The sequence below is a fragment of the Rhinoderma darwinii genome, chromosome 7, assembly GCF_050947455.1.
Source record: "Rhinoderma darwinii isolate aRhiDar2 chromosome 7, aRhiDar2.hap1, whole genome shotgun sequence".
Lineage (NCBI taxonomy): Eukaryota > Metazoa > Chordata > Amphibia > Anura > Rhinodermatidae > Rhinoderma > Rhinoderma darwinii.
This window is the reverse complement of record NC_134693.1, coordinates 91472496-91488560: the sequence shown is the minus strand read 5'-3', so window position 1 is coordinate 91488560 and position 16065 is coordinate 91472496. Positions and strand designations below refer to the sequence as shown.

The 16065-nt window shown below is 44.7% G+C and overlaps 1 protein-coding gene across 1 annotated transcript in view; it reads right to left on the bottom strand.

Annotated features, from left to right (window-relative positions):
• Positions 1-16065, bottom strand: part of MICALL1 (MICAL like 1) — a 131927-nt gene that overhangs the window by 65901 nt on the left and 49961 nt on the right. The window contains exons 6-7 of the mRNA XM_075833670.1: positions 1163-1500; positions 1024-1087 (exon numbers count right to left, since the gene is read on the bottom strand). Coding sequence (XP_075689785.1) covers positions 1024-1087; positions 1163-1500 — 402 coding nt within the window. The remainder of the gene's footprint in view (positions 1-1023; positions 1088-1162; positions 1501-16065) is intronic.

The following is a 16065-nucleotide window of genomic DNA, read 5'->3' as shown; positions in this document are numbered from 1 at the left end:
GTCATTCCCTGCTCTAATTACAGTCACCCAGCTCCCTCCACACACACCCAATAAAAATCATACAGGGGGGGGGATGTGCGTTATATACAGGGACGCTGAGGGTGACACACAGGGACGCTGAGGTTATAAACAGGGATGATGATGTAATACACAGGGATGATAAAACACCGTCATACCTGTATACAACCTATATGTAACCCCCATCATCCCTGTGTATAACCCCCATCATCCCTGTGTATAACCCCCATCATCCCTGTATATAACCTCACCATCCTTGTATATAAACACCCACCATCCTTGTATATAAACACCCACCATCCCGTGTATTATACCCCATTATCCCTGTGCATTACCCCCAACATCCTACACAGGGACGATGGGGGTAATACACAGGGACGATGGGGGTAATACACAGGGACGATGGGGGTAATACACAGGGACGATGGCCCCATCATCCCTGTATTTAAATAAACCCTGTAATATCTGTATATACCATCAGGGGTTTTTCCACCCCTGGCGGTGACGGCTTTGTGATTGGGGCCGGGTGGCAAGGGCGATGAGGTGGGCAGCCAGTGCGGGAGCTCCGAGAAAGGAGGAGGGGTGTGTACAACCAGAGACTACGTTCCGTGTCTCTGCTCAGCCAGCACTTCCTGCTGTGTAGAGACACAGCGCTTCATCAACTACGTCTACAGGTGGCAGGACCTGAGGAGGCGGAGCTCTGAGGATCTCATGAAACATCTGCTCGGCCCACTGCCTGTAAATGTAGTTGATGATGTGCCGTGCCTCTGCTCTGCCGGAAGTGCTGCTTGAGCAAAGACACGGATCACCACAGGAAATGAAAAATGTACTCTCGGTGCGGTCACGTGACCGCAAATTAGAACAGAGTAACGAAGCCAGAGGTAAATTTAAATATAAGTCACTTTCTAATATATGTCCAATTAAGTTAAAATAAAATGTATTCCTGGACAACCCCTTTAAGGGTTAGTTGGAATTGACCTTCACTTCTAAATTGTAGTTATTCACCTATCTGAAGACCTCGGTCTGCCTCTTGGTTTAGGAACTGGGGGAGTCCCCACCTGCTGGTCACCTTCATAAAATAAAATAAAAAAGTTAAGTAAATTGTACCTACTACACAAAAGGTAATATTTTATTACCACCCTACCATTGAGAAGACATGTTGGTCTTTGCCCAGCTGCTGATCTTGCTCGTGGCAGAGGTTGTGGTGTTAAATCACTTGTTCTTCTTGGTGCTGGCACTGGTCGTGTGCCTGATAAACATTCACCATCAAGTTCTTTCTGTGGTTTGTTGGGAAGAGGTGGCTTTGGTGGTGTTCGTGGCTTCAGTGAAGAACGGACCTTGTTTTCCACAGACCCTTCTTCAAAAGACTCAGGACTGCTGGTGTCTGGCCGTGGTCGGTAGTGATGGGCACACACAAATGTGCCAGTCTCAGGACCAGGTTGGTATGAACCAGGAAGGAGGGTACCAGAGCATTCCTTACACCTGGAAAAGCAAATAATGTACAATATTCCTGCTCAAAGTCAATTGCTTGATATGATTGGGATACAGGTCATAGGCACAACTTAGGCGTGCGCGCGGGGCAGAGCTGTGCGAGGGGAAAACTGCTAAATAATGCAGAATACAAGTCATATAATGGTCAGAAATTGTGTTATTCCTACACACATACAGTGGATATAAAAAGTCTACACACCGCTGTTAGTTAAAATGCCTGGTTTTTGTCATGTCAAAAAATCACTACAAGATGAATAATTTCAGAACTTTTTCCACATTTAATGTGACCCATAATTATATGGCCAATTCTGTAAAAATCACCAAAATAGACCTCACATGCACATGGTGCGCTTTTACTCCTAATCCCGGTCATGAGTCCAGGGAAAGGATAAATGCCTTGAGGGGATGTAGTTTACAAAATGGGGTCACTTCTCAGGCTTTTCTACTCCACTCTGGTACCTAAGGGAGCTCTGCAAATGCGACATGGCGCCAGTTCACCAGTCCAGCAAAATCTGCACTCTAAAAGCCAAATGGAGCTCCTTCCATTTTGAGCTCTGTCATGTGCCCAATCAGCAGTTTAGGGCCACATATGGGGTATTGCCGTACTCTGGAGAAATTGGGTAACAAATTGTGTGATTTTTTTTCTCTTATTACACCTTGTGAAGAATTGGGCACAAAAACGACGTATTTTTGGAAAAAAAATTATTTCATTTTCACTGCCTAATTGAGAGACAATCTATGAAACACCTGTGGGATAAAAATGCTCACTACACCCCTAGATGAATGCCCTAAGGGGTATAGTTTCCAAAATGGAGTCAGTTCTCAGGGCTTTCTACCTTACTGGTACCTCAGGGGCTCTGCATATGCGACATGGCGCCCAAAAAACAATCAACCAAAATGCAGAGAAATCAATCAAGCAAAATTTGCATGCCAAGTAGCGCTCCTGCCATTCTGAGCCCTGCGGTATGTCCAAACAGCAGTTTATGACCACATATGGGGTATTGCCCTGCTTGGGAGAAATGGCTTTACAAATGTTGAGGTGCATTTCCTTTACTCCTTGTGAAAATGAAAAAAAATTCAACATTTTAGTGGAAAAATGTAGATTTTCATTTTCACTGCCTAGTTCGAATAAATTCAGCAAAAAGAAACCGTGAGGTCAAAATGCTCACTATACCACTAGGTAAATTCCATGAGGGGGTGTAGTTCCCAAATGGGGTCACGGTTTTGGCCCCTCAGTGGCTTTGCAAATGTGACATGGCCTCCGCAAACCATTCCAGCAAAACTTGAGCTTCAAAATTTAAATGGTGTGCCTTCCTTTCCAAGCACTGCCGTGTGTCAAAACAGCAGTTTATTACCACATTTGGGGTATTGCTGTACTTGGGAGAAATTGCTTTACAAATGTTGCGCTGCTTTTTCTCCTTTATCTATTGTGAAAATGAAAAAAATCTGAGGTAAAACTACATTTTATTAGAAAAAAAATTAGATGTTCAATTTCACGGCCTAATTCAATGCCAACTGTACCCCTAGAAAAATTCCTTATGGGTGTAGTTTCCAAAATGGGGTCACTTTTGAGTGATTGCCACCGTTTTGGTCCCTCCACGGCGTTGCAAACACGACATGGCACTAAAAACCATTCCAGCAAAATCTGTACTCCAAAATCCAAATGGCACTCCTTCCCTTCTGAGCCCTGTCGTAGGTCCATACAGAAGATTATTACCCCATATGGGGTATTGCCGTAATCGGGAGAAATTGATGTAAAGGATCTGCCAGGCACTACGTCTGGGTATACTCCCAGGATCAGTCGACACCTGAGGCCAGACCTCGGAGACTGACACCTGCTCCCACCAATCAGGGTGGCAGGCTCAGGAGTGGGAGAGCCTATCGCGGCCTGGTCAGTCAGAGTTAGCTCCGCCCCCTGTCCATTTATACCTGCCGTTTTCTCTTCCTCCTTGCTTGTTATTCTTCTTGGATTCCTGGCCCCACTGCTGCCTTGCTCCAGCCTGCTTCTGCCTTGCTTCAGTTCCGTTTATCCTGCGTTGCTCTGCCCCTGGCTTGCTTCTGCTCCGTGCTCCCCTTTGTATACTCCACTACTTCCTGATCCTGACTGGCTCATTCACCGCTCTGTTTCCTCGCGGCGTTCCGTGGGCTACTGTATTCCCTTGCGTGTTCCCTGTTTGTACTCCTTGCACTTAGACAGCGTAGGGACCGCCGCCAAGTTGTACCCCGTCGCCTAGGGCGGGTCGTTGCAAGTAGGCAGGGACAGGGCGGTGGGTAGATTAGGGCTAACTTGTTCCCTTCACCTCCTTCCTGCCATTACATAATAACAAGCCCTTACCTAGTCTACCATTTCTTCTACGCTGACGCTATCATGGACCCCCTTGAGACCCTGACCCAGCAGATGCAGGGCCTCTCCCTACAGGTCCAGGCCATGGCTCAGAGGGTCAATCAGTCTGACGCTGCCTTTGTAGTACCCCTCACCTCACCTTTAGAACCAAACCTCAAGTTACCTGACCGGTTCTCAGGGGACCGTAAGACTTTTCTCTCCTTCCGGGAGAGTTGCAGACTTTATTTCCGCCTAAGACCTCACTCCTCAGGTTCCGAGAACCAGCGGGTGGGTATCATTATATCCCGACTCCAGGAAGGGCCCCAAGAGTGGGCCTTCTCCTTGGCTCCTGACGCCCCTGAACTTTCCTCCGTTGATCGGTTTTTCTCTGCCCTCGGTCTCATTTACGACGAGACTGACAGGACTGCCTTAGCCGAGAGTCAGCTGGTGACCTTACGTCAGGGTAGGAGACCTGTTGAGGAATACTGTTCTGATTTTAGAAAGTGGTGCGTAGCTTCTCGGTGGAACGACCCGGCCCTAAAGTGCCAGTTTAGGTTAGGATTATCTGACGCCCTGAAGGATCTGCTGGTTAGCTACCCCTCTTCTGACTCCCTAGACCAGGTTATGGCCCTAGCAGTACGACTTGACCGACGTCTCAGGGAACGTCAGCTTGAACGTTTCAATGTTTTCCCCTCTGACTGCCCTGCGATTCCCCCCGAGGTCCCGTCTCCTCGCTCTTCCACGGAGGACTCGGAGGTACCTATGCAACTCGGGGCCTCCATGTCCCCTCGACAACGTAGAGAGTTTCGCAGGAAGAATGGTCTCTGCTTCTATTGTGGGGACAACAAGCATCTACTGAACACCTGTCCCAGGTGCAAGAATAAGCAGCCGGAAAACTTCCGCGCCTAAGTGATCATCGGGGAGGTCACTTGGGCGCACAGGTATTTCCCGTTAATACTAAACGCAATAAGATTTTGTTTCCCTTTCAGGTCTCGTTTGCTGGCCGGTCTGCCACTGGCAGTGCCTTCGTGGATTCGGGCTCATCTGCTAATATCATGTCTGTGGAATTTGCTATGTCTCTAAAAATGCCTTTTATTGATTTACCTTATCCTATCCCGGTAGTGGGTATCGACTCCACTCCTCTTGCTAATGGTTATTTTACTCAGCATACTCCTGTTTTTGAACTCCGTGTTGGCTCCATGCATTTGGAGCAGTGCTCTGTACTGGTGATGCAGGGATTATCGTCCGATCTGGTATTAGGTCTTCCCTGGTTGCAGCTGCATAATCCCACGTTTGATTTGAATAGTGGGGATCTCACCAAATGGGGTATTGATTGCCTGATGTCATGTCTTTCGGTTAACTCTATTTCTCCCCGGGAGGAGGTAAACACGCTTCCTGAGTTTGTTCAGGACTTCGCTGATGTGTTTTCTAAGGAGGCCTCCGAGGTGTTGCCCCCTCATAGAGATTACGATTGCGCCATCGATTTGGTGACTGGTGCCAAGCTTCCTAAGGGGAGGATATTTAATCTTTCATGTCCTGAACGTAAAGCTATGAGGGAGTATATCCAAGAATGCCTGGCCAAGGGTTTCATTCGCCCCTCGACTTCTCCTGTAGGTGCTGGCTTCTTCTTCGTGGGGAAGAAGGATGGTGGTCTTAGGCCGTGCATTGATTATCGGAACTTGAATAAGGTCACAGTAAGGAACCAGTATCCCCTTCCTTTGATTCCGGATCTTTTTAATCAGGTTCAGGGGGCCCAATGGTTCTCTAAGTTCGATCTACGGGGGGCATATAACCTTATCCGCATCAAAGAGGGGGATGAGTGGAAAACTGCGTTCAACACACCCGAGGGTCATTTCGAATACCTAGTCATGCCCTTTGGGTTGTGTAATGCCCCTGCCGTCTTCCAGAATTTTATTAATGAAATTCTGAGAGATTACCTGGGTAATTTTCTTGTAGTGTACCTTGATGACATACTGGTGTTTTCCAAGGACTGGTCCTCGCACGTGGAGCATGTCAGGAAGGTCCTCCAGGTCCTTCGGGAAAATAATCTGTTTGCGAAGACCGAAAAGTGTGTGTTTGGGGTACAGGAGATACCATTTTTAGGTCAAATCCTCACTCCTCATGAATTCCGAATGGACCCTGCCAAGGTTCAGGCTGTGGCGGAATGGGTCCAACCTGCCTCCCTGAAGGCGCTACAGTGTTATTTGGGGTTCGCTAACTATTACAGGAGATTTATTGCCAACTTCTCTGTCGTCGCTAAGCCTCTTACGGACCTCACTCGCAAGGGTGCTGATGTCCTCCATTGGCCCCCTGAGGCCGTCCAGGCTTTTGAGACCCTCAAGAAGTGCTTTATCTCGGCCCCCGTGCTGGTTCAGCCCAACCAAAGGGAGCCATTTATTGTGGAGGTTGACGTGTCCGAGGTGGGAGTGGGGGCCGTCTTGTCCCAGGGTACCAGCTCCCTCACCCATCTCCGCCCCTGTGCTTACTTCTCTAGGAAGTTTTCGCCCACGGAGTGTAACTATGATATTGGCAACCGCGAACTTTTAGCCATTAAATGGGCTTTTGAAGAGTGGCGTCACTTCTTGGAGGGGGCCAGACACCAGGTAACGGTCCTTACTGACCACAAGAATCTGGTTTTCCTAGAATCTGCCCGGAGGCTTAATCCTAGACGAGCTCGTTGGGCACTATTCTTTACCATATTTAATTTCTTGGTTACCTATAGGGCTGGGTCCAAAAATATTAAGGCTGATGCACTGTCACGTAGTTTCATGGCTAATCCTCCTTCTGAGAAGGATCCTGCTTGTATTTTACCCCCTGGTATAATTGTTTCTGCCACTGATTCTGACTTAGCCTCTGACATCGCGGCTGATCAAGGTTCAGCTCCCGGGAACCTCCCTGGGGACAAACTGTTTGTCCCCCTGCAATACCGGCTAAGGGTACTCAGGGAAAACCATGACTCCGCTCTATCTGGTCATCCTGGCATCTTGGGTACCAAACTCCTCATTACCAGAAACTATTGGTGGCCTGGGTTGCCTAAAGACATTAGGGCTTACGTCGCCGCTTGTGAGGTCTGTGCTAGGTCCAAGACCCCTAGGTCCCGACCTGCGGGCTTACTACGTTCCTTGCCCATTCCCCAGAGACCTTGGACCCATATCTCCATGGATTTTATCACCGATTTGCCTCCATCTCAGGGCAAGTCGGTGGTGTGGGTGGTAGTAGACCGCTTCAGCAAGATGTGCCACTTTGTGCGCCTTAAGAAACTACCTAAAGCCAAGACGTTAGCTTCTTTGTTTGTGAAACACAGTCTGCGTCTCCATGGGGCCCCAGTCAATATCGTTTCGGACAGAGGGGTACAATTTGTTTCCTTATTTTGGAGAGCTTTTTGTAAAAAGTTGGAGATTGATCTATCCTTCTCCTCCGCCTTCCATCCCGAAACTAATGGCCAAACGGAAAGGACTAACCAATCCCTGGAACAATATTTAAGGTGTTTCATTTCTGACTGTCAATTTGATTGGGTCTCATTCCTTCCCCTCGCCGAATTTTCCCTGAATAACCGGGTCAGTAACTCGTCAGGGGTCTCCCCGTTTTTCTGTAATTTCGGGTTTAATCCTAGATTCTCCTCCGTTTCCCCTGGTTGTTCCAATAATCCCGAGGTAGAGGACGTTCATCGGGAACTTTGCACAGTCTGGGCCCAGGTTCAGAAGAACCTAGAGGCGTCCCAGAGCGTACAAAAGATTCAGGCTGATTGTAGACGTTCTGCTAACCCCCGGTTTGTCGTCGGGGATCTGGTGTGGTTGTCGTCGAGGAACTTGCGCCTTAAGGTCCCGTCCAGGAAGTTTGCTCCCCGATTTATTGGACCTTATAAGGTCATTGAAGTCCTCAACCCTGTATCCTTCCGTCTGGAGCTGCCCCCATCCTTTCGCATACACGACGTCTTCCATGCCTCCCTCCTGAAACGCTGCTCCCCGTCCTGGTCCCACTCGAGGAAACCTCCTGTTCCCGTTCTCACCCCTGAGGGGGTGGAATTCGAGGTGGCCAAGATTGTGGACAGTAGGATGATCCAGGGCTCCCTCCAGTACCTGGTCCATTGGAGAGGATACGGGCCGGAGGAGAGGACTTGGGTACCTGCTCGAGATGTTCACGCTGGGGTATTGATCAGGAGGTTCCACCTTCTCTTCCCCACTAAACCGGGTCCTCTTAGTAAGGGTCCGGTGGCCCCTCATAAAAGGGGGAGTACTGTAAAGGATCTGCCAGGCACTACGTCTGGGTATACTCCCAGGATTAATCAGTCGACACCTGAGGCCAGACCTCTGAGACTGACACCTGCTCCTACCAATCAGGGTGGCAGGCTCAGGAGTGGGAGAGCCTATCGCGGCCTGGTCAGTCAGAGTTAGCTCCGCCCCCTGTCCATTTATACCTGCTGTTTTCTCTTCCTCCTTGCTTGTTATTCTTCTTGGATTCCTGGCCCCACTGCTGCCTTGCTCCAGCCTGCTTCTGCCGTGCTTCTGCCTTGCTTCAGTTCCGTTTATCCTGCGTTGCTCTGCCCCTGGCTTGCTTCTGCTTCGTGCTCCCCTTTGTATACTCCACTACTTCCTGATCCTGACTGGCTCATTCACCGCTCCGTTTCCTCGCGGCGTTCCGTGGGCTACTGTATTCCCTTGCGTGTTCCCTGTTTGTACTCCTTGCACTTAGACAGCGTAGGGACCGCCGCCAAGTTGTACCCCGTCGCCTAGGGCGGGTCGTTGCAAGTAGGCAGGGACAGGGCGGTGGGTAGATTAGGGCTCACTTGTTCCCTTCACCTCCTTCCTGCCATTACAATTGCTTTACAAATGTTGGGGTACTTAATTTCCTTTATTCCTTGTAAAAATTAAAACTTTCTACGTTTTTTCAGAAAAAAAAGGTAGATTTTCATTTTTACAGACTAATTCCAATATGTTTACCCCCAGAAAAATTCCTTGCGGTGTGGTTTCCAAAATGGGCTCACTTTTGGGCGGTCTTTACTGTTTTGGCACCACAAGACCTCTTCACCGGATATGGTGCCTAAAATATATTTTTAAAAAAAGGAGGCCCCAAAATCCACTAGGCGCTCCTTTGCTTCTGAGGCCTGCGTTTCAGTCCATTAGCACGCTAGGGCCACATGTGGGAGATTTATAAAAACTGCAGAATCTGGGCAATTAATAAGGAGTTGTGTTTCTCTGGTAAATCCTTCCATGTTACAGAATTTATTTTTATTCCAAATCAATATTGCACCTCTACTTTGCTTTAATTCCTGTGAAAGAACTAAGGGGTGAAGAAACTTTCTGAATGCAGTTTTGAATACTTTAAGGGGTGCAGTTTTCAAAATGAGTTGATTTATGGGGTCTTTAATATATAAGGCCCACAAAGCAACTTCAGAACTGAACTGGTCCCTGAAAATATAGCCTTTTGAAATTTTCTTGAAAATATGAGAAATTGCTGAGAAAGTTCTAAGTCTTGTAACATCCTAGAAAAATAAACGGACGTTCAAAAAAAACTATGCAAACAAAGTAGACATATGGGAAATATTAACTAGTAACTATTTTGTGTGGTATTACTATCTGTTTTAGAAGCAGATACGTTTAAATTTAGAAAAAAAAAATGTGCACATTCTCGAAAGTTTGGCGTTTTTTACAAATAAATAATGAATTTAATCGACCACATTTTTCAGCAACACAAAGTACAATATGTCACGAGAAAACATCTCAGAATCGCTTGGATAGGTAAAAGCATTCCAAAGTTACTACCACATAAAATTAAACATGTCAGATTTGAAAAAAATCGGCCGTACCACAAGGCCAAAACAGGTTGTGTCCTTAAGGGGTTAAAAAACAAAAATCATTTAGAGGGGAAAAACAACAAAACTACAATAATGTGGTTGCATAAGTGTGAACACCCTCTTATAATTTGGGATATGGTGGTGTTCAGAATTAGCCAATCACATTTAAACTCATGTCAAATAGTAGTCAGTACACAGCTGACATGATTTAAAGTGATTCTGAGTAACCCCATATAAAGTTCAGCTGTTATATTAGGATTTTCTGACATTTTCTTTGTTGCATGTAATAGCAAAAGCCATGGTCCGTAAAGAGCTTACAACACATCAAAGGGTGATTGTTGAAAGGCATCAGTCAGAAGAAGGGTACCAAAGAATTTCCAAGGCATTAGATATACCATGGAACACAGCGATATTACCATGTCCTTTAAAACTCGATGAGGCTACAAAGAGGCCTACGGCAACATTAAAGGAGATGCAGGACTTTGACAGGTACTAGTTGTGTAGTGCATGTGACAATCTCCCGTATTCTTCATATGTCTGGGCTGTGGGGTAGGGTAGCCTGACGGAAGCCTTTTTTAACAAAGAAAAACATCCAAGCCCGACTATGTTTTGCAAAGACCTACATCAAGTCTGCCAAAAGCATGTGGGAAAACTTGTTATGGTCTGATGAGACCAGGGTTGAACTTTTTGACCATAATGCCAAAAGGTATGTTTGGCGCAAAGCCAACACTGTACATCACCAAAAGTACCCCATACCCACAGTGAAACATGGTGGAGGTAGCATTATACATTGGGGTGGTTTTTCTGCAGCTGGAACTGGGGCTTTAGTCAAGCTGGAGGGAATTATGAACAGTTTCAAATATCAGGGAATATTGGCACAAAACCTGAAGGTCTCTGCTAAAAACCTGAAGATGAAGAGAAATGTCACCCTTCAGCACGACAACAACCCAAAGCATACCTCCAAATCAACAAAAGAATGGCTTCACCAGAAGATGAACAACATTTTTGGAATGGCACAGCCAGAGCCCAGACCTGAATCCCATTGAAAATCTGTGGGGTGACCTGAAGTGGGCTGTACACAGGAGATGCCCTTGCAATCTGACAGATTTGGAGCGCTTTTGCAAGGAAGAGTGGGCAACAATTGCCAAGTCAAAATGTGCCATGCTAATTGACAGCATTCAGTCTTGGATAGAAGTCTAAGTCAAAGGGTAATTAAACAAAGTATTAGTTTAAAGGGAATGTGTTGCCAGAAAAACATGTTTTTTTTTAAAAAATTAAACATTTAGTGTGTGGGTGATTAAACATTGTTCAAATTTTTTTTATTTTTTTCGTGAGTCAGGAAATATTATAAATTTTTTCTAATTTATAATACTACCCATTTTTGGTCACTAGATGGAGCTAGTTCCCAAAATTGCAGCATTGCAACATTGGGTTAAAAGCCCTCGCTCTAGTGAGCTCTCAGCATCCCCCCCTCCTTTATCCTGGCTAGTGCCGGGATAAACGAGGGGTTTGAAAGGTTTAACCTCCTACACTGTGTGTCGCCATTTTTTGAGGTAACCCACAGTGTAGTAGGTTTACATACAGTAGTAAACACACACAAACACTAACATACATTGAAATCTCTTACCTGCTCCTGCCGCCGCGGCTCCCTCCGGCCCGTCCGCTCCGTTTGCTGCCGCTGTTCCATGTGCACAAGTCCGGAAGCCGCGACCGGAAGTAGTAATATTACTGTCCGGCCGCGACTTCCGGTCCACAGGAAAATGGCGCCGGACGGCGCCAATTTAGAATAGGACTGTGTGGGAGCGGCGCATGCGCAGTTCCCACACAGACGCCGTACACGGCAGTCAATGGGACGGGAGCCGTTCGCAGTCCCTATGGGACTGTGGCTGCCGTATTCCATGTCTGTGTGTGTCGTTAATCGACACACACAGAAATGGAACAAAAAATGGCAGCCCCCATAGGGAAGAAAAAGTGTAAAAATAAGAAACAGTAAAACACAAACACACAAATGAATATAAACGTTTTTATTAAAGCACTAACATCTTTAACATATAAAAAAATTATTTGTGATGACACTGTTCCTTTAAGGGTACGCATATTTATGAAACCACGTTATTTTTGTTCTTTATTTTTCCACCCTAAAAGATTTCAGTTCAACAGAATTGCACGGATAATAGGGGACATTAAAAAGGTGGAAAAAGTTTTGAAATTATTCAGGTTACAAATGATTTTGTAACATGACAAAAACCTGGCATTTTAACCCCTTAGTGACCACTAATACGCCTTTTCACGTGATTCACTAATGGGCTTTAGGCTAGGCTGACGCCTTTTCACGTCAGCCTAGTCTAAGTCCTGCACGGGTCTCCCGTGCAGGCAGGAGCCGGGGCTCTGCTGTCTGATGACAGCTGAGCTCCTGCTCCAACGCCCGCGATCGAAGTTTACTTAGATCGCGGCCGTTTAACCCGTTAAATGCCGCCAATAGCGACCGCGGCATTTAACTTGGGTGACAGAGGGAGCGCACTCCCTCTGTAAAGAATCGGCGGCCCGCGAATGAAATCGCGGGTCTCCGATGGGGTGTCATGGCAGCCGGGGGCTTGATAAAAGCCCCCAGGTCTGCCCTGGACATATTCCTGTTAGGACGCGCCGGAGGCACGTCCTAACAGATTGCCTGTCAGATTTATACTGACAGGCAATAATGCTCTGGTATATGAAGTATACTAGAGCATTATAGCAGCGATCGGAATATCGCACAGTAAAGTCCCCTAGTGGGACTAATAATATCAGTCATCAAAGTGAAATAAAGATTAATAAAAAGTACAGTAAAAAAATAAATAAAACCATTTTTTTCCATAAAAAGTGGTTTTATTTAGTAAAAGTGTAAAAAAAATACAAGTACACATATGTGGTATCGCCGCGACCGTAATGACTCCATTAATAAAGTTAATATGTAATTTAAACCGCAAAGTGAACACCGTAAAAAAAAAAACGCAAAAAACCATGGCGAAATTGCAATTTTTTTCCATTGCCCCCCAAAAAAGTCATAATAAAAATGAATCAATAAGCCCCATGCACCCCAAAACAGTACCATTCAAAACTATGTCTCGTCCTGCAGAAAACAAGCCCAAAAAATCACTACATTGATGGAAAAATAAAAAAATTACGGCTCTTGGAAAGCAACGATGCAAAAACAAATAATTTGAGTTCAAAAGTGCTTTTATTGTGCAAAAGTCGTAAAACATAAAAAAAACCTCTACATATGTGGTATTGCCGTAATCGTACCGACCCATAGAATAAAGGTAACATGTTATTTACGTCGCATAGTGAACGGCGTCAATTTAAAAACGCATAGAACAATGGCGGAATTTCAGTTTTTTTTTATAATCCCCCCCAAAAAGGTTAATAAAAGTTAATATAAAAATTATATGTACCCAAAAATGGTGCCATTAAAAAGCACAACTAATCCCGCAAAAAACAAGTCCTCATACAGCTATGTAGACGAAAAAATAAAAACGTTATAGCTCTTTGAATGCGACTATAGAAAAACGAATAAAATAGCTTGGTCATTAGGGCCTAAAATGGGCTGGTCACTAAGACGTTAACAGGGGTGTGTAGACTTTTTATATCCACTGTATGACCGCTAATTCTGAAAAGTCACCTGAAAGGTTAAGTACGCTTAAAATAATACTACTGTCCTAACACATCTTTGAATTAAGTCAGTTTCAATGTTCGATATTTTTTTATTGTTGCTTCTGTAACAGATTGTCAACTGTGGTTAACAGGGATAGCACAACAAAGTACATTTAACCCCTTCCCGCTTTGGCCACTTTTGACCTTCCTGGCAGAGCCTCTTTTTTCAAATCTGACATGTTTCACTTTATGTGGTAATAACTTCGGAATGCTTTTACCTATCCAAGCAATTCTGAGATTGTTTTCTCGTGACACATTGGACTTTGTTACTGGAAAAATGTTCTCGATACATTGAGTATTTAATTGTGCAAAACACCAAAATTTTGTGACAAACTACAAAAATTAGCATTTTTCTAGATTTAAATGTATCTGCTTGTAAGACAGGCAGTTACATCACACAAAATTGTTGCTAATTAATATCCCCCATATGTCTACTTTAGATTGGCATCGTTTTTTGAATATAGTTTTATTTTTCTAGGACGTTACAAGGCTTAGAACTTTAGCTGCAATTTCTCACATTTTCAAGAAAATTTCAAAAGGCTATTTTTACAGGGGGCAGTTCAGTTGTGTAAATGGCTTTGAGGGCTTTTATACATTAAAAACCCAGAATAAGTCACCCCATTTTAAAAGCTTCACCCCTGAAAGTATTCAAAACAGCATTTAGAAAGTTTCTTAACCCTTTAGATGTTTCACAGGAATTAAAGAAATAGAGGTGAAAGTTACAAATTTCCCTTTTTTTTTTTTTGCAGAAATTTATTTTTAATCCATTTTTTTGTAACACAGAAGGTTTTACCAGAGAGATACAACCTAATATTTATTGCACAGAGTCTGCAGTTTTTAGAAATATCCCACATGTGGTCCTAGTGCACTTATAAACTGAAGCACAGGCCTCAGAAGCAAAGGAGCACCTAGTGGATTTTGGCCTCCTTTTTATAAGAAAATATTTTAGGCACTATGTCAGGTTTGAAGGGCTCTTGCGGTGCCAAAACAGTGGAAACCCCCCAAAAGTGACCCGATTTGGGAAACTACACCCCTCAAGGAAATTATCTAGGGGTATAGTGAGCATTTTCACCACACAGGTTTATTGCAGAAATCATTTGAAGTAGGATGTGAAAATTAAAATCTACATTCTATCAAAGAAAATGTAGGTCTAGCAAATTTTTTCTCATTTCCACAAGGACTAAAAGGAGAAAAAACACCGCCACATTTGTAAAGCAATTTCTCCCGAGTAAAACACCCCACATGTATTCCTAAATGGCTGTTTGGACACATGGCAGGCCTTAGAAGGGAAAGAGCACCATTTGGCTTTTGGTGCTCAAATTTAGCAGGAACGGTTTGCGGAGGCCATGTCGCATTTGCAAAGCACCCGAAGGGACAAAAAACAGTGGAAACCTCCTACAAGTGACCCCATTTTGGAAACTGCACCCCTTGAGGAATTCATCTACGGGTGTAGTGAGCATTTTGACCCCACAGGGGTTTTATAGATTTTATTAGAATTGGGCAGTGAAAAAAATAAATAAATCCTTTCTTCAATAAGACATAGCTTTAGCTCAAAATTTTTCATTTTCTCAATAAATAAAAAGGAGTGGAGATTTTACTGGATTGTTTTTTGGGCGCTATGTCGCATTTGCAAAGCCCCTGTGGGACTAGAACAGTTGAAACCTCCCAGAAATGACCCCATTTTGGAAACTACACCCCTCAAGGTATTCACCTAGGGGTGTAGCGAATATTTTAACCACGCAGGTGTTTTGCAGAAATTAGTGTGCACTCGATGTTGCAGACTGAAAATGCTATTTTTTTCATACATATGCCAATATGTGGTGCCCAGCTTGTGCCACCATAACAAGACAGCTCTCTAATTATTATGCTATGTTTCCTGGTTTTAGAAACACCCTACATATGGCCCTAATCTTTTGTCGTGACTATCGACAGGGCTCAGGAGTGAGAGTACCATGCGAAATTGAGGCCTAATTTGGCAATTTACACACTATTGGTTCACAATTGCAGAGGCTCGAATGTGAAATAATAAAAGAAACCGCTGAGTGACCCCATTTTGGAAACTACACCCCTCAAGGCATTTATTAAGGGGTGTAAGTGAGCATTTTCACTCCACAGGTCTTTTCCATAAATGATTGCGCTGTGGATGGTGCAAAGTAAAAAATTATAATTTTTTTCCCCCTAGATGTGACATTTCAGTGTGAAATATGTCGTGCCCAGCTTATGCCACTGGAGACACACCCCAAAAATTGTTAAAAGGGTTCTCCCAGGTATGGCAATGCCATATATGTGGAAGTAAACTGCTGTTTGGGCACGCTGTAGGGCTCAGAAAGGAAGGAGCGCCAGTTAACTTTTGAAGCGTGAATTTTGCTTGGTAGTAGTTTTGTTTGGAGTTTTACTGGTATTTCAGTTTATAATTTGGGCACATATGTAAGGTGGGCAGAGTATATTAGGGGCATAGTTAGGTGGTTAATAATGGGGTAAACCATAAAATAATCCATAAATATTTGTTACGCTGTGAAGCAATCCTTTCTGCACAGGCCGGTGTCGCACTTATAAATGGTGTCCTTACTTATCTCCCATTTGGTCCACACTCCGCACCTTTGCAGTTTGAGGAATTGTGCTGGGAAGTGTTGTCCTGGTATAATACGGACACCCTCAATTCCAGCAGATATGTTTGGGCCCTCCCCTTCCTGGTTCCCTAATTTTAGGGCCTTGATAAATCGCCTCTTGAAACAGAAGAAATGTTCCCCTC